The sequence below is a fragment of the Hevea brasiliensis genome, chromosome 1, assembly GCF_030052815.1.
Source record: "Hevea brasiliensis isolate MT/VB/25A 57/8 chromosome 1, ASM3005281v1, whole genome shotgun sequence".
NCBI classification, from domain to species: domain Eukaryota; kingdom Viridiplantae; phylum Streptophyta; class Magnoliopsida; order Malpighiales; family Euphorbiaceae; genus Hevea; species Hevea brasiliensis.
Window position 1 is genome coordinate 122,979,441 of NC_079493.1, and position 25,289 is coordinate 123,004,729.

A 25,289-nucleotide genomic window follows, 5' to 3' on the forward strand; every position below is an offset into this window, starting at 1 on the left:
CCATGGAATGGAAGCACTTTCTAACAGTTCACATTGCTGCACTTTCTAACAGTTCACATTGCTATGCTCTAATTTCTTTTTATTTTTGTTTATACCCACTCGCTGCATTGGCGCGTGGATAGGAGTATCAAATGTAGAGAAGCAAAACACAAGCTAGGTATGTGGACGATAATAAATTGGGAACCGACCGTATTGGGATTGTGTAAATCGAATCTTTGTGTTTTAAAAGCCCAAAGAAAAGCGCTTTTTAAGGCCCATTTTTTACATCCAGCCAAACACGCCTTAACCTTAAGCGCTTTTTTCAATACTAAAATCACTCCGCGTCAGTGACAGTGAGTCCAAAATGAGGGTCCCAATTTCTCTGTCCAACCCCTCAGAGCTGAGTGCCAAAAAGCGGCTGCAAACTGCAAAGCACCTTCGTTTTTCCTTATAATTAACAAGGCCACACACTTATTACTAGACAAAAACTAGTATAACCTTCTCTTTCTCTCTCTCTCTCTTCTTGCTTCATTTTCTCACACTTTCTTGCATTTTCTCTTCCTGTAAAGAAAAGAAAGGTTCTCGAGAGACAAAGAAATACATAACCATCTGCTTTCTTTCTTTGTCTTTCTCTCTTTTTTCTTCATTCTGTGTGCTTTCTCTCTCTAGATAAAGAAGCATAGAATAAAGTGTGCTTAGAGAGAGAATAAGGGAAGGGGAAAAAAGGCCATTGTTTTGGGAGGTCATCGTTCTTGAGGTCATGAAGAAGCTTGCAATGTGCAATAATGTGTTAGTGGTTTTTTGGTTGTTGGGTTTATGGGTTTGCTCTGTTAGTGCCTCTGTGTCTTATGACTCTAAGGCTATCACCATTAATGGCCAGAGAAGGATCCTCATTTCTGGATCCATTCACTACCCAAGAAGCTCCCCTGAGGTATTTTTCCAAATGTGCTTCAAGGGGTTCTCTTGTTTCATCATTTTTTTTTTCTTTTCCCGCAAGTCCTCTTGAAGCTTCTCTTCAAATGGGTAACTCTGAATTTGCTTATATTTTTGGCCCTTAATTCATTGTTTTTTTTTTTTTGTTGGGGATATGGCAGATGTGGCCAGATCTTATACAAAAGGCAAAGGAAGGAGGATTGGATGTGATTCAGACTTATGTTTTTTGGAATGGCCATGAACCTTCGCCTGGAAAAGTAATTAAGAATCGAAAACTTATTTTAATGTTTTTTTTTTCCCTTTCGATAAATATTTTCACTCACTGGAGAAATACTTCTAATTTCTTTATGTGATTGACTGTTATAGTATTATTTCGAGGGGAACTATGATTTGATCAAGTTTGTCAAGCTGGTGAAGCAAGCAGGTCTTTATCTTCATCTCAGGATTGGACCTTATGTCTGTGCTGAATGGAACTTTGGGTAATACACCAGCACTTGAAGTGCAAAATATTCTCTTTCTATAAACAGAAAGAAAAGCTCAATTATATATGAAGTTTGGTGAAGTTTGGCTAAGCATTATGTTCTAAATTCTAATTTCCAGGGGTCTCCCTGTTTGGCTCAAGTACATTCCAGGCATCAATTTCAGAACAGATAATGGCCCTTTCAAGGTGAGGCACATTTTTATGGTTCATTTTACATAAACTCTTTTTCTTTTTTCCTATGGATTTCCCCTATTCCATTGATTTGATTTATCTATTTAATTAATTTTGGATTTTAAATTTTCTAAAATGAAGGCTCAAATGCAAAAATTCACTACAAAGATTGTCAACATGATGAAAGCAGAAGGGCTATTTGAATCTCAAGGTGGTCCAATAATTTTATCCCAGGTATTCCCATCTTATTGGTCTCTCCTCCAATTGAATATAAAGCACGCATCTTCTTGATCTTTTCATCCATTTGATGGAATAATCGATAACGTTATTAAAAGGAACTATCTTTCTTTTCCTGTCAATGTCTTTGATAGATTGAGAATGAATATGGACCCATGGAATATGAACTTGGTGCACCTGGTCAAGCTTACACCAAATGGGCAGCAAATATGGCTGTAGGTCTTGGCACTGGAGTCCCATGGGTCATGTGCAAGCAAGATGATGCCCCGGATCCTGTTGTAAGTTATCAGCAGATCTATTTTGCCTTTTAGCATCATCTGTTTACATTTTCTTTTCATGTTCCATATCTAATTCTTTATGGTCCTCATGTTATGTCTCCCTCACTTCCTTGGTGTGGTTGTTAGTTAACAGGCCCTTTTGTTGGTCCTGGATGAAATGAATTATTATTCCTCATAGCACATGGCTCTGTTTTGCAGCATCTCAGTCCCTCCTGTAGCAGATTGTCTTTTTTTAATCCTCTCTGGTCATTGAGGGTTTTTGTGATGATAGAATTGATGACCATGTCTCATTGTTAATAATAATCACCACCCAGTTCAACTCTCAAAGTTAGTGGGTGTTTATAAATAATACTTGTGCCTTTTCTTTTCTTGGAGGAACACGAGAAACAATGTATTTTAAATCCAGCTTTTTGGAATCAAATATTTTCAGTTTAACTTTTTGTATTTGGGAATCATGTGGTCTTATCATTGGGTTATTTTACCAAGTTCTTTCAACTTATGCTTTGAGTGGCTCCTAACATTTTATTAATATGCTGCTATCTCAATAGATTAACACCTGCAATGGTTTCTATTGTGACTATTTCTCTCCAAACAAGCCATACAAACCAAAGATGTGGACTGAAGCCTGGACTGGCTGGTAAGTTGCTTGCTCCGTGCTGCGGCATTGTTTCCTTTATATCAATTATCCATACAAGAATTGCAGGTTCATAGTAAAGTACAGTGGTATATTGACTGAATTCCTTTATATATTTTCTTTTTTGCCTGCAGGTATACTGAATTTGGTGGTGCAGTTCCTTACAGACCAGCTGAAGACTTGGCGTTTTCAGTTGCAAGGTTTATACAGAAGGGAGGATCATTCATAAATTACTATATGGTAATTTAATAGTTTCTGGAATTTACCAAGTGAATTGCTTTATGGCAAAGTAATGCTAAACCTTATATGCTTGATTTTTCTTGGCTTAGTATCATGGGGGAACAAATTTTGGAAGAACTGCTGGTGGTCCTTTCATTGCCACAAGTTATGATTATGATGCTCCAATTGATGAATATGGTATGCACAAAGATTTGGTATTTTAAGGTGGTGTTTTCCTTGATGTTTATCCATTACCGGTTTGCTTATTTTTAATTAGAAACTTATAATTATGCCATATGTCTTTTAAGATTCATACTGAGAAAAGCTGGGGTGCAATACCCAGACTGCTGTCAAGAACCATCTTCCACATATGTGGAGTTAGTGCTGCTTGCACTTCACCATGAAGCAAGGGGCAGCTCAACAGCTAATGTTCTTGCTTCTGGTTAAATAATGGCTATGTCCTCTTTGTTGAGACTTAGTATTTGTAATTAAAGGGACTTTCTAGAAGCTCAAATGTTATGTAATGTCATGTGAAGAGTGATGCTGAAATGCTTGAGACATATAGCTTAGGTTGCTGAGGTGATGATTGCCTATCAGCCCTTTTTCAAGTTGTTCTCAAAGAACTTTGGTCTTGCAGATGTCATTTTCCCCTTTTGTTAAGATTTTGATAGCTCAAAAACAGTTAAAATGTCCTTAACTGATAAAAATTGTCTATTTACATATATCCAATGGTGTGGTGGGTCCTCCCCTGGTCAAACAATAAATTTATGATTAATACACATTAAGGATAAGGAATGATATTATTTTTTATGCTTTTCTTTTATTAGTTAATGTTGTCATTATTATACAACTCAACTCAACTCAACTAAGTCTTTATCCAAAAAATTTGGAGTCGGCTATATGGATTCGCTTTCTCCACTCTAAACGATTTTGGGTTAAATCTTTAGAAATGTGTAATGTTGTCATTATTATACAAGCTTTTAAAACATTTTCTACTTTTTTCCTCCTTCATATTACTATAGCCTCTTCTACAGTTGTTGTGACCTAATATTGATTGCTAATTTGTTGTACATCAATCTAAAGAATTGGAAGACTTTTCTTTGTCCAGGACTACTGAGGCAGCCTAAATGGGGCCATTTAAAGGATTTGCATAGAGCAATTAAGTTGTGTGAACCAGCTTTGGTATCAGGGGATCCAGCTGTGATACCACTCGGAAATTATCAAGAGGTCAAATATACCTTCTTCCATGATAATGAAATATAGTTATTTTTCTTATGGGCGTGTAAGTAAATTTTATCCCTTGCTTTCATGATTTATGTACAGGCTCATGTATTTAAATCTACATCTGGAGCTTGTGCTGCATTCCTTGCAAATTACAATCAGGGATCATTTTCGAGAGTGGCTTTTGGAAATATGCATTACAACTTGCCTCCTTGGTCTATCAGCATTCTTCCAGACTGCAAGAACACTGCTTACAACACTGCAAGGGTCAGAATTTCTTCCTTACAACACCTCAAAGTTTGTAGTTAAAACTTATATTATTTCTTTGGGTTTGCTCAACCAATGTCCACACACAGCTTGGTGCGCAAAGTGCACGAATGAAGATGAGTCCTGTTCCTATGCATGGAGGATTCACTTGGCAGGCATATAGTGAAGAGACAGACTCAGAAGGTGACAATACATTCACTATGGTTGGGTTGTTGGAGCAGATAAATACAACTAGAGATGCCTCAGACTATTTGTGGTACATGACAGAGTGAGTATTATAACTAAACAGGCTCTGTGTTTTGTTTTCGGTTACAATTTTTTGATATTGACGTTAACTCACTATCTTTTGGTAGCATTTATCTATTACTCAGCTTTTCATCTTTCTCACATGTTGTTCTGCCGTCTGCAGCGTTAATATTGATCCCAGTGAAGGCTTTCTGAAGAGTGGACAGTATCCTGTTCTGACTGTTCTATCAGCTGGCCATGCTTTGCATGTTTTCATCAATGGTCAATTATCTGGTGAGATGTGTTTTATAGCTTGTATTATTCAGCTTATTTTGTCATAAATATAAAAAGGAAAGCTTGCATTGACCTCAAAAAATTCTAATATTGTTGGAATTTTTTCCTACAGAAATTTGAAATTGTGATAAATTGGTTTATAATGTTTGGCCATGCTACTTTAAGAAAAAGAATCATTTTAAGTGATGGGACATGGTTAATTAATTTACACAACAGTTTATACATCAATCTTCCTTGGTATTGCTTGCTGGCACTATCTAAAATAACTTTTATTGACTAGCAGTCTGTTGTTTATAGTTTGATGACTTTATATTTTCTCTTACCTATAGCGTTGATTTTCATATTCTTGAACAGGAACTGCATATGGAAGTTTAGAATTCCCAAAGTTGACATTTAGTCAAGGTGTCAAGATGAGAGCTGGTGTCAACAAAATATCTCTTCTCAGTGTTGCAGTTGGTCTCCCGGTCTCTCTCTCTCTCTCTCATGGATGTACTAGTGGAATTTATGCTCTACAAGCAGTGCCTCTGATATTTTGAATTTAAATAATAGTGTTCTTTTGCTGCTTTTTGATTTTGGTGCAGAATGTTGGTCCTCACTTTGAGACATGGAATGCTGGAATCCTTGGCCCAGTGACATTGAATGGTTTAAATGAAGGAAGGAGAGACTTGTCATGGCAAAAGTGGTCCTACAAGGTTTGTCTTTAAACATCAATCATATCCTCTCTTGCTGCTTTGGTGTACAGAAGACTCATTGATTTACTTGCTGTTAATCAGATTGGTCTTAAGGGAGAAGCATTGGGTCTTCATTCACTTAGTGGGAGTTCATCAGTTGAGTGGGCACAGGGGTCTTTTGTGTCCCAAAGGCAGCCACTTATGTGGTATAAAGTGAGTATTTTAAACTTAAATTTAGAGATGCTTTGGTAATTGATAATAAGATTAAAAAAATGTGTTGCTTGGTATTGCATCAACAAGTATATTTTTAAGAGAAAGCGTGTTTTCCTAGAAAAATTTGCCAGGAAAGTTTTTAAAACATTCAATCCTTTTTTTCTTTTTATCTTCATTTTTTGGTTGCTGTTAACCAAGAAGCATGCTTGTTCTTCCTGCTTTCAAGCCTCGAATGAGTTGTGGCTCCTATAACTTGCTTTGTTTTAAATAAACATATCCAATGAAGGCGGCATATTTCTAATCAGCAAATTAGAGCATGGTTCCAAGCATATTTTTTACCATCTGATTTCGGAGCTGCTGAGTCTAGAACTAACATTCTTGTGTCACATTTCTAGACCACCTTCAATGCTCCAGCTGGAAATTCTCCATTGGCTGTGGATATGGATAGCATGGGTAAAGGTCAAGTATGGATAAATGGACGGAGTGTTGGACGATACTGGCCTGCATATAAAGCATCTGGTACTTGTGGTTTCTGTAATTATGCAGGAACATTTAGTGAGAATAAATGCTTAAGTAATTGTGGGGAGGCTTCACAGAGATGGTAAAAAAGTTAACTTGTCACGTTGGAATCTTTTCTTTACACATGCCTAGAAAAACTGACCAACGATCTATAATTTCTCAGGTACCATGTCCCTCGTTCATGGCTGAACCCAACAGGGAACTTGTTGGTTGTGTTTGAAGAATGTGGTGGAGACCCAAATGGGATTTCTCTGGTTAGAAGAAAAGTAGACAGTGTATGTGCTGATATTTATGAATGGCAGCCAACTTTAATGAATTACATGATGCAAGCCTCTGGTAAAGTCAATAAGCCCCTGAGGCCTAAAGCCCATTTGGCATGTGGCCCTTGGCAGAAAATCTCGTCAATTAAGTTTGCTAGCTTTGGAACACCAGAAGGGGCTTGTGGAAACTATCGTGAAGGAAGCTGTCACGCCTTTCACTCATATGATGCTTTTAACAGGGTATGTCGGTCTTGCTTTCCTGTTTGCTATCATTTGGTGCAGTGGGATAATGATTTTAACTGTGTTACGAGGATACTCTTTGGCTGGTAGAACACCCTTGTCAGTTCTCCAAGTTTGAGGAACCACAGCAAGTGTCATTACTATAAAACAGTCCAAACTATGGACTCAAGGCTTCTTCCAAGGAATTCAATGACCCTTTTTTGCATAGAAAATCAAGGATTTCTTATTTTAATGTTCGATGGTGCTCTGAACTTTCCGGAGGGTCAACTAGTTGATCATCCCAAAATTAGTTCTTAATAGTGAACTCATACGTATTGAAAACATGGGCATTAGAATTTGCATTTACTGGTTAACTGCACTTCAACCTGGCCCATTGTTTTTGTTTTAATGTTCTTTCCTTTGCCTATTTATCTCATACTTTAACACTGATGTGTGACTTTTCTTGCAGCTTTGTGTTGGGCAGAACTGGTGCTCAGTAACTGTAGCACCTGAAATGTTTGGAGGAGATCCATGCCCAAACGTCATGAAGAAACTAGCTGTGGAGGCCATTTGCAGTTGATGACATGTGGAGTAGTCGAAATACAGGAAGGTTCCTGATTAGTTTTCTCACACTTCAACACAGCAGCTTCAATATATTATTATTATTTTTTGGGTAAATTAAGCTTCATAGGTAAGACCCCCACCACCACCTCCACCATTTATTCGGCTTTTACAGGGTGAAGTTGTACAAATATACAGCACACCTTCTGGTCAAAAGCCGACGGAGATTGTGAAAGTGATTGCACACAAGCCTTGTGTATATAAATTACCTATTATTTAATGTTTATGCTCTTCACGCTGAACGCAAGCAAAGGAGAGGGGTTTGACAGAAGCACATCGAGACGAAGTTAATGAAGTCCGTGCGCAAAATTTATTAGTTTTAGAACATGAAAGCCTCTGGTTTCCAGTAATCTTATATTTTCTTTTTATTGCATGTAACTTCCTGGCAAGCAATTGCTTCATTGCTTTGTTCTTGTAAGAAAGTTTCTTGAGTTTTGAGAAAGTGATACCAAGCTTATCAATTGTGTCGTTGATTCGTGATCATTTTTAAGAAAGTTTCCTTGTGGTGATGCTTTATTCTTCCAAATTGAGTTTATTTGTGTTTTGGTTTGTCACCAATTGCATATTGCATCGTTGTCATATTTGGTCCCTTTTGGATGCCTTAGTTTTGATGGCAAGTTTTAAGAGTGGCCCCTTGGGTAATCATCTTTGTGATCATAACTTGTGATAGAGGCTTTAATGGGAAGAAAATCACTGGGAAAAGTTCGGGTTGGTTGTCCGGATAGAGATAAACTGGACTTGGGCTCACTATCAAGAATACTTGTTCGTCTAGGAATCCGCTCGCCTTAGACACTTGGGCTGGCCCAACAAGTGTTTAGCAGAGTTGAATGATAAAAAAATATACATACATAGTTGAATAATTAAAAAATATAGGGTTGTTTGATATTACTTTTAGAATTGCCCTTAAGAAAAAAGAAAAATTATTATTTAAATTTTATATTTTAATAAAATTAACTATTTAGTTATATTTTAAAAAATATATTATTTAATATTTATATTTTGTTTTCATTAAACTATTTATTTCTTTCGATAATTTTTTCATTATTTATGTTATTAAATTTATTATTTAATTTTTTTATTTTAAAAAAATTAATTAGTTGATTTTTATATTTTAAAAAATATTACTATTTAATCGTTTTATTTTAGTGAAATTAATTAGTTAGTTTATATATTTTGAAAAATATATTATTGGATAGAAATAAAGACTTTATTATGTAGAGATTAAATTTGAATTTTATTTTTTTTAATTTTTAATTTCTTGAATATCATTTTAGTGTTTTTCTAATGGAAAATATTTTTTTTATTATTTGAAAATTTAAAAAAACTTATTAGCCTTTTTTATGTAGACAGTTGTATCATTTTTATCAACATCTTAAAACAAAGAGAGAATAAGGGAGAATGGTGCAAGTATAGATGAGAAGAAACATGGAGAAAGACAATAATAAAAGATAAGAGAAAAATAAAGGAGAAAATATTAGGATAATTAAGATATAAAAAATAATTATGGAACTAAATAATTAATAGAGTCAAATTATAGGGACTAACTAATATATTTTTTTAAAATATAGTGATTAACTAATTAGTTCGTTAAAATAGAAAAATTAAATATTAGTTTTACCAATATTAACTAATAAAAAAATTGACCAATGGACTAAACGGTTTAACGAAAGTAAAATATATAGATTAAATAATTTACCTTAAGTAAAAAAAAAATACACTAGTCAAAATATTGAGAAATAATTTAAAATTAAATTTAATAAATATTAATTATAAGAATACTATAAAAATAAAATAATCATTTTTAAACAGTTATTTTTAACAGCGTCTAAAATTATTATTATTATTTAAAGAATAGTTTTAATTAGTATTATTAAACCCGATCTAGAGGTTGATTAAACAAATAGATTAGGTGAATGGTTCAACCAGTAGATCCATGATTTAATCAGTTGGTCATTAAAAAAATAATTAAATATATATAAATTAATTAAAAATTATTTAAATATAAAGTCTACTAATATAAATAAATAAATAAAAATAATTAATTAGTTAAATTTTAATTATTTAAAATAAAACTTTAACCTTTATTAAGTTATATTTACAAAAATCTTAATAATGTTTTCAAATTTTATATAAAAGTATTAAGTAATATAATATATAAAAAATTTATATAAATGTATAGTTATCTTTTTATTATTTATAAAATATTAAATATATAATAAAAAAATAAATACATTCAATTAAAAAATATCTAATTGATTTTGAATTTAAAGAATTTTTAAGAGGTTTTGAGTTTAATTTTTTATACTAACATAAAAAAAATTATTTTATTAAATAATTGAAGCGACCAAATCAACTAAGTCATACCAATTTATTGATTTAACTGATTAGCTCAGTCTAAATTTAATAGCTATAATTTTAACTCTCTAATTTCAATACTAAATATGCACATAATCAATTTCAACCTACGAATTTAGAATTAAAATTTAATTTTTGTATATCGGCAAAGCCTTTTAGGTTTAATCCAATCCATCCAATGATTAGGTCTCTTAGTTAAAACCCTAAATGAGGTAGGAACAAATTGTCAAAGCCATTTTAAACCATTTTCCATGTGTACAAATGGTTAAGGGCCTAAAAGTTAATACTTAATTGGTTAATGTTTATTAATGAATATGGGTTTTGACTGAATAAATACTATATAATTGCATATTGAAGCATCAATATAATCTAATATTTTATAATAATTTTGTTTACTTAAGAAGGATACAAGTGATAATTAGAGCTAGAGATTACGTCAACCACTAAATGATATTTATTAACATGTTTTTGAGCAATTCGTGGAAAGTTCTTAATATTATAAAATACATGTAAATTTTAAACTTGTTTCTCACTTCTATTTGACCTACTAATCATATGAGAGTCATTGCAAATTATATAATTTACCATTTATTTCAATGCTTCTAAATCATTTAAAAGTGTAAACTTTTTCTATTAAATTTTTTAATTATTTAATCGCTTTAAATTATAATTAAGTTATTAATTTTCTACTTATGTATATATAAATTATAAATTATTTAATAGTTACTCTCTTAATACTATAATAAATAGTCATTATTATAAAGTAAGATATAATATATTAACATATATTAATTATATGTATTTATATATTTATACTTAATTCATATATTTTTTTATAGATTTTAAATGTTTTTATTATGAAATTTCAAAAAGTTTAGAAAACAAAATGCAATAAAAATAAAATATATAATAATTAATAAAAATTTAAAATATTATATTATTTTTATATATTAAAATTAAAAAAATATGTATAAATTAAAATTATTAATAATTACGTGTAATAGCACGAGTAATTTCATAATTAAGTAAATCACTATACTAAATCAGGTTTGATCATACTTACAACCTTTTAAATTTTAATAGATATATGCTTAAATCTAACAAGGGACAGAATCATGACTTTGTAATTTTTAATTTTTATGCTATTCTACCAAGAATATATATATATATATATAAATCCATCATCTCTCATCAGAGTCAAATTCAACGGCTCCAGATCACCTGTCTCCCAAAATAACACACTTTATTGTCATCTTATCCCCGTGTGCTGTAGTATAGATATAACAGAAGTATAGAAACTTCAAATCTTCAAAAGCAGGAGTATTAGAGAGAGTCTCTCTTATTTAACTCTGAAAACAAAACCCAAAAGTTCCTCTCTCTCTCTCTCTCCAAGACGCGTTTCAATGGCAGCTGTTGTAGCTGTAACTTGTTCACATTTATCTAATCTTATCTCTAAATTTCAATTCTTTTCACTGTATCATCTGGACAAGCACAAACACATGTTCTCTCATTTGTTCTTCTTCTTCCTCTCCTTCTTTGCGTTTTCTGTGTCCTTCTTTATCTTTCTATATGTTCTCTATAAGAGTTTCAACAAGCCAAAGCGAGAAGAACAGACCCAGAACGGTGACACTTCTGTTATAAACCGTTATTTGTCCAAAATAATCGATGGAACTCGGAAAAACCGTGAAAATGACGCAACCCATTTAACTCATTCTCTTCTTCTCGACATCTTGCCATCCGATTCTCCCAAATGGGCCTCTCTATTTGGCAATTACCCTGATGAAACGAGGTCGGGTCATGGCAATGACCGTGACGGGTCAGCCGGGGATTCACAGATAGCGAAAAAGAAGAAGAAGAGGGCGAAGAAGAAGAGAGTGGATTCCAAGAGCGAAGAAAATGGGGGTGAAGACAAGGGCTTAGAGAGACAAAGCGAAGGTTCGGATTCGGGGTCGGGTCAGGTTAAGCCGGAGTTAGTTTGTTTGTACCCGTTCACTTCAACGAGTAGTGCCACGCAGAGGAAGATCAAGCAGCAGTATGATCAGCTTGTCAAGTGTAATGAAAGCAAGGGATTGACACTGGCTCAGGTTTTTGAATTTACACTTTTTTCCATAATTCAATTTAATTATATTTGATTTAATAGATAGTTAAATGCTTTTTGCTGTGGAACTAACTTGCCATGCTAAAGAAGTCAAATTGTGACGTTTGTTGTCATCAGGAGAACATTTGGAAACAATTAGATTAATTGCTCTTTTCTGTCTGATTTATTTGTTATTTGTTTTGGCTAAGTAATTGTATTTTGTGCTCAATTTTCATTTTCAATGAGGAAAGGTACTTACCCTGGCTCTTCCTCAGGGAAGTCTTTGCTTAGGGCTCTTCTCTAGTTGGCTACTGCAATTTTTTTGCGATCAAGTTGGTGAGCTAACAAATAAATGATAGTTGTGGAGGGAAACAAAGGACAAAAGAAGGATGTGGATAATAGCTTTTATCTTTTGACCTCACATGGGAAGTAAATTACTGTTTCATGAAATGGTTGAGATGATGAGATGATCAAACGATATAAAATGCTACAACAGAAATTTTCAATTGCATGTTGTACTATGTGGTAATAGAAATCTCAGATTGCCAAATAACTAAGCGTGGGGGTTCAAGTTGCAAGAGCAGCTCATTTGTGTAAATCTGCACGATAGGACTGTATGGGCCATGGGGGATTAACAAGGGATAATATAAATATCATTGAAGTTTACCTTAGGTGCAGTAGTACTCCCTGTTACTGCATTATGCTGTTTATACACTGAGGTGCTCCCAACCAGCAGTTAGATTTTAAACCAGTCATGGCTTATGATTAGTTACCACACACAATTATACGATGACGTGCTCTCAACTGACAATTGGATTTTAAACCAGTTATAGCTTATGCACTAGTTGGCAGCTGAAGTTGATAAATACATTTTCTTTGTTAACACAATTAGGATTGATCCTTGCAGTTATTTGATTATCAACTTTGGAGGAAGGGGTATTTTCTTGATGGTTGTTTTTCACCTGTGGGATAATGTTTATTGTCCCATTGTAATATGTCCATCTGCAGTAGACTCTTCAAGTGCCTTGGAAAGTATTGTTCTTCTTTATAGAAAAGTTGGCTACTTTTCTCATGCCTGGAAGGAAGGCCAGAAAAGTAACTGCTTCATCCCTGGTATCATTTTTAATGCTTGGAGTTGGAGGGCAGTGACCCTTGTCACAAGGTAGAGTTAATTGGTTGGACTTTACCTCCACTTGGATGGGTGAAACTTAACTCTGATGGTGCAGCTAATGGTAATAAAGGATGTGCTGGCAGTGGAAGGGTCATTCATGATAGCTCTGGTGTATGGATTACTGGTTTCACATCAATCTTGGTATCGTTCGTCATTGGCGGTGGAATTGTGACACAGTGCATCTTTTTGGTCTATCATTTGAAATGCCATAATTTCTTCAATCGTAATTCGCTTGTTGAGATTGCTCACATGGATAGAAAAGAGCAAAAGGAGGCTGATTTGCTTGCGAATCATGTGCTTACTTTGGATTTGGTTATCATGAATTCTCTTCATCTCCTTCAGGGGTCACTTCATCGCTCCTTCAGTGCATATGTTGTGTGTTTCCTTAGAACAGTCGTCTGTTAGTTTCTATTGTGTGTCCCTAGGTGCAAACTCCTCTTGAAAAAAAAAAAAGTGGGGAAAAATGTAGCTTTTTTTGATATCTGGCATTGTTCAATGAACCTCATCAGGTATTTGAGCTTTATTGTAGAAGAGCTTTTTATAATCAGGGTTCCTTTAAGCCAAGTCTTACTAGTGTTGTCAAAATTCTCAAGGCATACATGGAATCATGAAGGTGATGGGGTTTTGACCTTTAGGTAGACACTTAAGCCTTGGTCTAATTCTATATTGCTGAAGATCTGGTTCAGTTGATAGATCAAATTTATGGTTATTTAATTTAGAGTCTATGCTTTATGTTATGCAAGTAATAGCATATTTCAAGCTTGAAAACATGCATTTTGGAATATTGAATGGTTGGTTTAATAAAAACTCTGATGCAGAATCACCTGAAGTGTAATATTTCTTTGCCTTCTCTTGTGATGCAGGTTGGACAATTTGCTAATTGTTTGATTGAAGCTAGAAATGAGTTACAACACAAGTATGTTAGATTGTTCTCTGGAAGTCAAATTTGCACTTCTGCTTTTGTTTTTCTTCTGTTTCGTTGATGTTGTATTGTCTACTGTTGTGCTAGTGGGTTTGTTTTCCTTTGTGATTGATAGATCGAGATAAGTCTTTTCTGGTTCTTGAGTTACACAACCCCTTCATAGTCCATACCTTAGCTTTGCCTTCAACACTTTTGAATGGCTCTGTTGATTTACATGATATAATATTCCATAATATCTGTTTTCTAAAATAGCATCTCCTACTTCATTATTTCCACATATATAACTACAGTATCACATTTCATCTTTTTTTTTCTATTTTTTATATTTTTTTAATCTAGGTCTGAGGTCATCAAACGCAAGTTCACAATAACAAAGGCTCTTCTATTCAAGGCAGACAGGTCTTCAATGGATCGCCTCAGTCAACAGGTGACCAATTACTAATTCAGTTATAGTTGACCTGATTAACAAAGAAAACATTGTCAATTTTGTTGTCACTTATTTGTATTAATCTCTCTCGCTCTCTCTCCATCCCTCTTTTAGATTTACAAGCTGGAGCTTGAACAAAAGAGATTAGAAGAGGATACATTTGTTTATAATTGGCTCCAACAACAACTTAAACTCTCACCAGCATACGAAAAGGTAAAATGCCCTTGTTATTGGAACATTTAAAAAAAGTAATTATGGATTGTTTTGGCATGGCTTTCATAGTTTGTCACTATTCTGATCATGCAAACAAATAATATAAGTAAATTTTGGCTCTTTCCCTTTTCCATGCAATTGGTGAAATAGATGAAATCTCAAAAACTTGTTTTGGACATTTATAGATGCAGTCTCAAAAACACATCTTTTTAGTGAATTAACAATTACTCTCTAAATTGTGTGATGCACTTTGATTTCTGATGGATCGAAAATTTGCAAAGATTCAAGACCAAGGGAATATGCGGGCAATTATTCAGCACTCTGCATCTTTTTCTCTGTGTATATTAGAGAAGACGGAAGAAGAGAAAAATAGCTAATATTTTAAGTTTGAGTTTTAATTTTCTTTTCTATTCTGCTTTAGTATTTATATTTCCTTTCCACTCATATGTTGCTTTTCATATATTGTTATTATTATATCATTTCAGTGAGGGGTAGGGAACCATGAAATTCCTCAGCTCCTCTGGCCAAATCTTAATTCTCATCTTGTTGTGTAATTCAAATCAATGCAAAGATTTTTTTCCCCTACTCTTTTTAAGCACATAGATTATTTTTTGATTAGAAGTTCTTACCATTTTGACCTTCTCTATTTTAGATGCTTGAAATCAGTGCTTGCATGGAATTGAAGGCCAAGTCTGGTGAGCTGATTGAGAACAAAGATACTGAAGTTGGTGATATTTCCTTTGAAGAGCTATTAGCACAAGAAAAGAAGGATGCATTTTGGTTGGTTTGTTAGTCTCATCAAATGTGCATTTCCTATTCAATCTTTGTTTCAGCACTGCCTATGACTAACTATATTTTCTCTATTCATGTACAGGCAGAAAAATGGGAAATCAAGGTTATACTCAAGCCAATGATAATGCCTGTTAGGTGAACATTGATGATGGAATTTTGTAACATGTATATGTGATATCCAACCGTTGATTTCTTTTTACCTTTTTTTGAGGCTGCAAGTGCTTCTTTGGGTCTCCTTGTTGAAGAGAATTATGGCCATTATGTATTGAATCCTTAGGTTTTTCCATTGGAAGCTAGTTAGTCCTTAATATGATGATCTGGATTAGTTTAGGCATTTTTAGCCTTTTGCTGAACTACAAACATTCTAGTATGATTATCAAGTTGTTTGCTCTTTAAATTTTTTTCATGGCTTTTTCATAAGTAGTTGCTAAATGAATAAATTAAGGACTGCATGTTCTGGTGGTTGTAATTGTGAAATGATTTTGCTTGGATTCTCTCATCTTAGTGGAATAATGATCCATCACTGTTTATGGAACTTGAAAAGGAAAGATAATAAAAACCTTGCAGCTTAGAGAGTCTCCGTCCAGAGAGAAGTACGTGTTCGCCCAAGGTCGGATTAGTATTAGAAATAAAAGAGCGAAGAGAAATTCTGGGTGTAGCCGAAATATTAAAATACAATAACTAAATGAAGTGCTTGTTTAGAGTTAAAAATTGGATTAAAATCAACTTAATAGAAATTAAATCGATATCGATTGGTTTTGCTTTGTATTAAAATTAAATTTAAAAAATTTAAAAATTATAAGAATCAAATTTAATTAAACTGAAATCATTTTGTTTCATATTCATACTAGGTTTAAAAAAATAAAAATTTAAAAATAATTAAATTAAGATATTTTTAGTATGATGTAATTAAATTTATAATCTAATCATGATTATGATTACTTATTTTTTATTTATTATTAATATTATTAAAACCATCACTACTCGATCAATATTACTGTTATTATCACTACTCCTACTTTGTTACTACCACATTTACCAACAACCCAACCATTCCCAATTATCTTGTTACTTCCATTACTTAATCCTACTGAAATCATAGATCATTCAAAAGTTAGATCTTACAACAATACACTATACAAATATAGCTTTTGTGTGTGTGTGGATGGTGGCGCAGATGATGAGAGCCTACATGCTCAATCTTTAGCATACAGTGGCTTTTCACTATTTTCTGCCCTCTCCCACCCAAGTTTTTTTTCCTCCCACTTAGCTACTGTTAACTCTACCACTACTTGGCCACAACTATCATCGTTATCTTACTTTGTCACTACTGCCACTATCTAATTACCATTGTTACTACCACTATCACTTAATTATCAATCAATGCAACTATTACCACTTATTATTAATATTATAAATAAATTAAATATTAAAATAAAAATTATCATTATATTACACTATTTATATTTTTATTTCGCAATCAAACAAAGGAATGTAATGATAATTTTATTACAGTTTTAATTGCATTATATAATTAATTATATTCATTGCATTACGCTCTACCAAATATCACCGAAGGTTATATTAAGTATGATGTAATCATCATTATATTACATAATTATATTGTTTGGCAAAATAAAAAAATTTAATGTAATAAAATAACAATTATATAACGTAATCAATTATATTTAAAGTAATTAATGATCATTACACATAAAAAAAGATGTAAACGTTAATTTTTTTTTATCGTCAATACTATAACCACCACTACTCAGCTATCACTGCTATTTTCATCACTATCTCAACTTTGTCGTTAACACTATTCTTTTACCATTATCACTATCATCACTACCACTGCTACTTAACTACTGTCACATCTACAATTACTACCATCACTACCTTACATTGTTGTCATCATCGCTATTTAAGTACCACTATTACTTGGTTACTAATAATTGCAACTATTATCATTTATTATTAACACTATAAATAAATTAAATATTAAAATAAAAATTATAATTATATTATATTATTCTTATTTTTATTTTATAATTAAATATAAAAATATAATGACAATTTTAATTACATTATATAATTGATTACATGAAATTACATTACACTCTTTTAAACAAACAGCAAAATTTTCCTAAATCTTATATTAAAATCGCAAATTTGGATTTAAATCAAACCACTCGTCACAGCCACACGTTCCAATTGTCATGCCAAATCTCTTCCAAGAAATAAATGTATAGTTTTGCTAAGGTTTGCATTCCAAACATTTATTGCCTGCTTCAATTTTTATTTTAATTCTTCAAAAAGATAATTCAATGGCTTGCTGTTCAATCGTTGGATGAAGCCACATAGGTCCACATGAATCTAAATCATCCAACGGTTGACAATCATTTGTATGATAATCTTATGCACCAAAAAAATCCACAAACGTGTAACATAATCTCGCTTCCTAATCTCCCCCTCCTCCCCACAACCCCACAACACACAAATAAACAAAAAACCCTCTGCAGCGTTGGCGCAAATGAAAATGACACGTTAGCCTCCAACAACTGATTTTTCATATTTGCAACTTCAGAGTTTCAAACATAAGAAACAGCAGCAGTATGAACGAACTCATCATCTCATGATTTGAGTAGATGACATTTGATATACCGTATGGAGATATCTAGATCATCTCTTAATGCACAGAAACTAGTGAGAACAGTATTATATAATTTTCACAAGCGTAAACAAACCCATCCCTACTATATAATCAACACATGAAATGCTTTCACCAGGCTAGACCAACCCAAAATTTCCATAGCATATTCTGCATCTGGCAAAAGCAGAGAAAAAGACTAAACAGAACCCCTGGAGTTGGTATTGTCCTCATCCACCTTTTCCATCTTCAGGTCAGTCAATTTTGACGGAGGAGTAGATCTTTCGGACGAACCAGAAGCAAGCATAGAACCCAATTGTTCCGGTCAAAACAAAGAAAGCATACGATATGATTATCATATAACCAAAGTAGAGGATTCCAGAAACCAACTTTGTGATTTCCAATTTGGTAAAGAAGTAGAATACTGAGTAGAGGAAAAGGTACAGAGCAGATGAGCCAGCAGTCAGGTAAGATCTCCACCACCAGTGATAGTCCTCACTGCATAACTGGAAGTAACAGAGTACAATTGTTATCTCTGCGCAAGTGATCAAAAGGATAACAAACACTATGAAGAGGAAACCAAATATGTAGTAGAATTGATTCAGCCATATTGATGTCAAGATGAAGAAGAGCTCGATAAAAACAGCACCAAATGGTAGAATGCCTCCAATGAGTATGGAGAAGACTGGTTTCATGTACCATGCCTGTTCAGGTATTTGCCTAGGAATTTTGTTTGTTTTCACAGGGTCTTCAATAGCTGGCTTTTTGAAACCAAGGTAACTACCTACAAAGACCAAGGGGACAGATATGCCAAACCACAAGCAAACCAAAGCAAACATGGTCCCAAAAGGCACTGCCCCTGAAGACTGCTCTCCCCAAATTAAGGCATTCAGCACAAAGAAGATAGCAAAAAGAATACCCGGGAACATAAATGCAGTTTTTAGGGTGTTCCTCTTCCACTCTGTTCCCTTGAACATTTTGTACAAACGTGCTGATGAGTAACCAGCTAATATGCCCATGAAGACCCACAACAGAACCATAGCTGTCATAAGGCCACCTCTGTTGGAAGGGGATAAGAAACCCAGCAATGCAAATATCATCGTCACTAGTGTCATTCCAAAGATTTGTACACCTGTACCAACATAAACACAAAGTAAACTAGAATTGATAGGTGCCCGGAACACATCTCCATGGACAAGTTTCCACCCTGTTTCTTCCTGAGTCTCATCTTGAGTCTCCAACTGATTGTAGTTTGCAATATCTCTGAACAAAGTTCTCATCATGATCATGGCCACCATGCCAGAAAGGAACAGGACAATCATTAGTGAGTTTATGATGGAGAACCAATGGATCTGATCATCATTCATGAGTAGGTATGTGTCCCACCGAGATGCCCATTTAATCTCACTTTCCTGGGGAAAAAAAAACCATATAAGTGCGAAAATCTGTGCAGAAAAGAAGGGGGAAAAAAGACAAGCTCGCAGACACAGACATACAGACAGCTTAAGGAAGAAGAAAAATCAAAGAATTATCTGTAATGGAGTACCTTGAAGGTAACATCATATGAGAATACAACTTTCTTGCCTGAGTCAACTTCTTGTGGAACAATACTACCTTGAATCAACTTCTTGATGTCCTTGTTGCATGTTGTCACTTGAGGATTGTTATCATCCCATTCCTTGTATTCATGATTAATACTGTTTACAAGAATCAGATTGAAACAGAAGGAAATAAAGAAACCATTTCACAATCCAGAGAGTGGACATAACATGCAAGAAAGAACTGATTGCACAGTGAACACATTGTTATATGATTGGAAAACCATAAAGAAAATAACACCAGCATTTGCTATAAAAAATCAACAGGATGCTGATGAAAAGTCACCAATGAGTACAATAGCATGCAAAACAGAAATAAGGTAAACTTGTATGTGGCACAAAAATAACCTGCTGAAAGCAAATGAGATAACTATTTTGCTCTGCCAAAAAGCAACAAATGGGAGCTTCAGAGCAATGACCACATGCAAGCATTAGCACATACATCAATCATCAATGTACCTAAATCCTTTTGCAATTAAATCCACTGGCAGCAAGAATGCCCATGTTTAGTCATGTGTTTAAATTTTTATCTTCCTCTAATTGCATTTCTGCTTTCAGAATTTGAGGTAAACAATAAACTCAATTCATCACCATCCACCCAAAAAAACCTAATAAAATGAAAACTGAAATATGACAAAGAGGAAGATGGTACAATACCTGTTTGGAATAACCTCAAACCCAACAATTCGAGCAGAGTCTGTCTCAGTATCCTTGTGATACATAACTCTAAAGCTCAAATGGTTATTGATAAAATATTTCTCCTCTTTACTCTGTAAAGGAAACAAAATCTCAAAACAAAATAGCAGAAATAAAAAAAAATAAACTCCTATACCAGCTAGTGCTTTCTAAAACTTACCCCAGCGTAAGTTCCTTTGAATCCAACACGGAAACCATGTTCATAAGTTGTTGACTGACTGCCATCTCTCCTTTGTCTACGAACAGCAACTGGTAGATTATCCAGTATCCTGCACATCCATTTCCCAACTATCAATACAAATAAGAAACCATTCTTACCGAAAATGGACATGCAACAGATGAGTATAAGATTAGCATACTACACAAACGCAAAACAAATGACCTAGTAAATAAAAAAGCAACAGAAGAGTGGAGTTTAAGATGGAAAAACTGCACATATGCAAACAAAAACTCATAATAATAAAAATAAAATATTGGAGGCACATCTCCAACTTACATGTTGACACGATATTCATCATCAATTTTTTCCTTGAAATTCTTGGCAGACTCAACATCGAGAGTGACTCCACAGGCCACTTTGCATGGCTGCTCTTCCATCATTTCAAACTGGAGTGGGATTCATAAATTAGATCCGCATCCCAAGGTAACAACCACCACAATTCACCATCACTTCAGCTTGTCACTAATTAATATTAAATAAAACAAAGAAAGGGCAACAGATTCTTACAGTGTATACAGAATTCTCAATTCGGTCACCTCGAAGAACCTCTCCCAAATTTTCTGCATTGTTAATAATCTTTTTAGGCTTACAATATTTCAAGAAGTAGTAGTCATATGGAAGTTGTGTCTTCGTAGATGACAATTTGTTCACTTTGACGGAAAGGGGATCCCCCTACTCAAAAAAGCATAAATATTAGATAGTAAAGTTAATAAGAAGAAAGCAAGAAAACTAAATGAACAATGGAAAAGTTAAAAGCTTTTCACAATTTATTAAACGAATAAGACCCTCGCACCCTTGCTCTCACAATTTATTAAAGGCATAAGAACCTCACACCATTGCTCTCCACCATATATAAAAAAAGCAAAGTTCAGAAGGACATCCTATTTGAAATGAAAAACGTTACCATGAACATTATACTCCAAATCAAACAATTCATCAGTTCCATACTTTTGTTGGTTGCCCAAAAACAGATATGGTGAAAGCATAAACATACAGTATTGTCTAATGGCTCCACTGTGACTATTAGTGTTTATGACACCATTTGTAGATAAAGTTAAGACATATGTTAAAGGCCCAACAATTTAACTAAATCTCTCATCATAAAACCAATCTTCTCAATTGCATTTCTGGATTCAATATTACGCATTCTACCAAAATTTCACCTCCATAATCTGACATTCATTAATTAATGAAACTTTTTTAAGAATAAAAAAAACCCATTATTCAGCGTCCATGTCGAATATTCAGTTGCAGTTCAATGTCCATTCTAGTTTTCTAGATGCTTCTTGTAAATCTTCTCCATCATTAATCATCATTAACTCACACACACGTATAATGTGAATAGCACACGCGAATAACCCTTTGGATTACATTAGTCTTTCTGTATGTTAAAAGCCAAAATCTCAATGACCCTCATACCAATCAATCAAAAACTACAATAAAAACACAAAGAACTCACATAAATAACTAACCATAAACTTCTTGTCAATTCACGAGCTCAATTTTAAATACTAACAACTAGTCAAAGAAGTAAAAACCCAAGAACACAGATCCAAAGCAAACCCAAAGCGAAGAAACAGATCTACAAAAACCCAAATCAGCAATACTATGGATCAAACTCCAAACCCTAGATCCAACTCTATTTTAAGTTTTAACCAAAACAGAGGCAGAACCCGTGAGCTTCAAAGAACATAAAAAATGAAACCCAGAAACTGGAAGAGCCAAACGAAATGAAAAAACAGAAACATAAAAGAGCAGGCGGAAAAAACAACGGGAGAAAAGAGATAAGTAGCTAGATGGTACCCTGTGAAAGTCACGAGGAGCTACGCCAGGAAGATAGAAGGAGTGTGCAGAGGAGATAAGGAGGAAAGCGAAGAAGAAAGTTGCAGAGATCGTACCCATCTTCATCTTCCCTATTCTAAACAGAGAAATGGACAGATAGAGAAGTAAAGGGAGTGGTTTTTTTTTTTGTCAAAAGGGAGGAGGGTTTTGCAGTGCCAGACTTCAACTGTAGCTGTGTGTTGGTTTTGACTATAGCCAGGCTTTCTTCGGTAACCCCTTCGCTGCTTCCAGAATTCAATTAATCAATTTTTTTTTTTTTTCTCGTTTAGCCTTTTTTTTATCATGTTAAAATTTTAAATATTATTAAATGTGAAAAATGTCCTAAAAAATTCGAAAGTGAATTTAATTTTATATATATGGTCATGAGAATCTCTCAACCATAAATATTATAAAATAATAATGTCAAAATATTGCGTCAAAATCTGGTGGCTTCAACCAAATTCCAAAAGGCATCACTAATATTTTTACTTGTCTTGTTGATAATTAGGTACGATATGATCATCCCTCAATACAAATAGGCTAATTATTCTAGACGAGAATAATGCTCTCTTAACACGTAAATTTTCACTTTTTTATTAGCTTCACAAATGACAATCCATCCTGCATAACCATAAAATAAAATCTTAAACGTGTCAAAATCCTCAAACAATATTGCCCACCAAATCGTTTGACACGGATTAATTGAAAGTCGGAGCATTAGAAATATATCTATCATTAGAGGAAAAGTGATTTACCAGACGACTAAGAACTGTTGACTAATAATTTTAGCAGCAATGTCTTCAAAAAATGGGGAATGAAGTCAATATTTTTTCATCTCATTAGCAGATTCGGTAGCCTTTCTCATGTTTAAAAATGAAATTACACTATAATCTGGGTTCTATAAATCATTCAGAATCAGGATTATGTTTTCATATAAGCCAAAAACAAGTTGGTTCAGTTACCTACAACAAAAGTTAAGAATTCGAGTTCTACTCATTGTAGATGTTGGTGTTGTGAGTGTAGAACAGCCAACTTGCCTAAAATAAACTCCGGGAAGGGGTGAATATGCAAGAAAAAAGATGAAGTTCAAGGTTATCAATAATCGGCAACCTTAAAAAGTTAACATGCAACTCAAGTAGATTCTGAGCATCTAAAATTGCCTGAAGAAAGGACGATGCTAACACACACTCATTTGCTCCTCACTGTTCAGCCTTTCAGTTTTAAGGAAAACTACTTAGTTCTAGCCTTTATCAAGTGAGGATGTCAGATTTGAACTTATCCAGTTCTGCGAGGACCTCCTCTTCCGGCCTGTAAATCAAATCGATCATTCGCCATATCTGCACCAAAATTAATCAACGTTTCAGCCAAGGAACGCTACAGTACATTTAACATCTCTAATCTAATCACAAGCAAAATGTGCATCCAAGCCACATGCAATATTGGAGTCCTTGTTTCACTTACGCCCGTTTGAAATGAATTCCATAAAATTTTATAAAATTTATTTTCAGATTTAAAATTTTATGTTTGGAACTAAAAAAATTTAGATTTCAATTCTATGATTTGAATTCTACAAAATTGAACATAACTTATCACAAATTACATCAAAATAGATAGAATTCTCAAATGAATTCTACAAAATTAACTATAATGACAAGTTTACACATACTTTCACTTTTTACTTCTCTTCCCTAATAAAATTCATTTTTTCACCAATTATCTATGCATTTTGTTATTCTAAATTATTTAATTTACATAGTAATAGATATTATTTTAAGGGTAATAATATATAAAATATGAGTATATTATGTATCCTAATAAAAAAACACAAATGCAAGATTATTATGTTAAAAAGTACAAATAAATATAATTATGAATTTATTATTTGTTTTATAAGATTAGTATGTCAATAATACTTTAGAAAATAAATATAAATGAATCTTCATTTTTGCATTTATTCCAAATATGATTTTGTGAAATTCAATTCAAATCCATGTTCTAACTTTCAGCATATCAAACATGAAAATTCATTTGCTAGAGTTCATTCACAAATGAATTATGCATTTTGAATTTTAGTATGCCAAATGGGGGCTTAAAAATTGACAATTGTCTCCAGAAAAGTGCTGTTATTACAGACCGATTGATACTGGTTCATAAAAACAATGATGAAAAGGTCTTAGGGTACACTTTAAGCAGTTAATAGACAATGATAAGCTTCAGAAATTAAACTGAACCAGAAAGCAACAAGCCAAATCACTCAAGACTCCATCTGTTCAGCACTACAATTCCTTGACCAAGTGGTGCTTGCAATGGAAGTCTAAGTAAACTACTATGCAATAGGGTTTTTAGCCTATGTCCCATTAACAACTTTCTCAAAAACACAACCAACAATGCGGTTACACGATTTGGAGACAATAAACCTACCATACCACACATCTTTGTTGCAAATTGAAGAATGCTTATTCTTACTCTAAATTTGAGAGTGGTCAATTGTATTTTCACTACTCTAAGTGTACAGTTAGGGTGAAGATTGCAAGGCATGCCATAAAATAGATTGACAAAAGTTGTAAATTCCATAGTTTCAAAATATGTTCTCCACAAAAAGCAAAAGAGAGCATGATGGAGAAACGTGACAAAGAAAGGCTAACTTAAGCCATAATTACATGACAGAATGAAGTTCTCCACAGAACATCATTGTTATAGCCCGCCTTTGGCGTAGCCAGCATCTCCCAAAGGGAGGAAAGACACGGCACATCACCGAGGTGCACTGAGGAGGAGGCCAGGCATAGGAAAAAATAAAAAAGGGCTGGGGTTTCTTTTAAAAGCCTGCCACCAACAGTAGCTACCAAAGAAAGACAAGAAAACAAAAGAAGAGAAGAAGAAGAAGACTTCTTCTTCTTCTTCTTCT

General features: G+C 33.6%; 3 protein-coding genes across 3 annotated transcripts; 2 read left to right on the forward strand and 1 right to left on the reverse strand.

Moving 5' to 3' along the window:
- The first annotated feature begins 424 nt into the window (after positions 1-424).
- On the forward strand, positions 425-7,951 carry LOC110642321 (beta-galactosidase 1). The gene is made up of 19 exons (XM_058150586.1): positions 425-910; positions 1,074-1,169; positions 1,279-1,391; positions 1,513-1,579; positions 1,706-1,798; positions 1,936-2,079; positions 2,628-2,716; positions 2,848-2,953; positions 3,043-3,130; positions 4,041-4,159; positions 4,256-4,420; positions 4,510-4,688; positions 4,830-4,939; positions 5,294-5,403; positions 5,521-5,631; positions 5,713-5,823; positions 6,219-6,424; positions 6,506-6,842; positions 7,291-7,951. The coding sequence occupies exons 1-19, from the start codon at positions 740-742 to the stop codon at positions 7,399-7,401; spliced, it is 2,526 nt and encodes an 841-aa protein (XP_058006569.1). The 5' UTR covers positions 425-739; the 3' UTR covers positions 7,402-7,951.
- Positions 7,952-11,156: 3,205 nt separating this feature from the next.
- On the forward strand, positions 11,157-15,796 carry LOC110642322 (uncharacterized). Its single transcript, XM_021794314.2, has 6 exons — positions 11,157-11,881; positions 13,909-13,961; positions 14,307-14,394; positions 14,509-14,607; positions 15,260-15,387; positions 15,482-15,796. The coding sequence occupies exons 1-6, from the start codon at positions 11,201-11,203 to the stop codon at positions 15,519-15,521; spliced, it is 1,089 nt and encodes a 362-aa protein (XP_021650006.2). The 5' UTR covers positions 11,157-11,200; the 3' UTR covers positions 15,522-15,796.
- Positions 15,797-18,103: 2,307 nt separating this feature from the next.
- LOC110642311 (transmembrane 9 superfamily member 7) lies at positions 18,104-22,612 on the reverse strand. The gene is made up of 7 exons (XM_021794304.2): positions 22,367-22,612; positions 21,071-21,235; positions 20,840-20,949; positions 20,504-20,612; positions 20,305-20,417; positions 19,596-19,746; positions 18,104-19,461 (listed from the first exon to the last, which is right to left on the reverse strand). The coding sequence occupies exons 1-7, from the start codon at positions 22,469-22,471 to the stop codon at positions 18,304-18,306; spliced, it is 1,911 nt and encodes a 636-aa protein (XP_021649996.2). The 5' UTR covers positions 22,472-22,612; the 3' UTR covers positions 18,104-18,303.
- Positions 22,613-25,289: the final 2,677 nt, after the last annotated feature.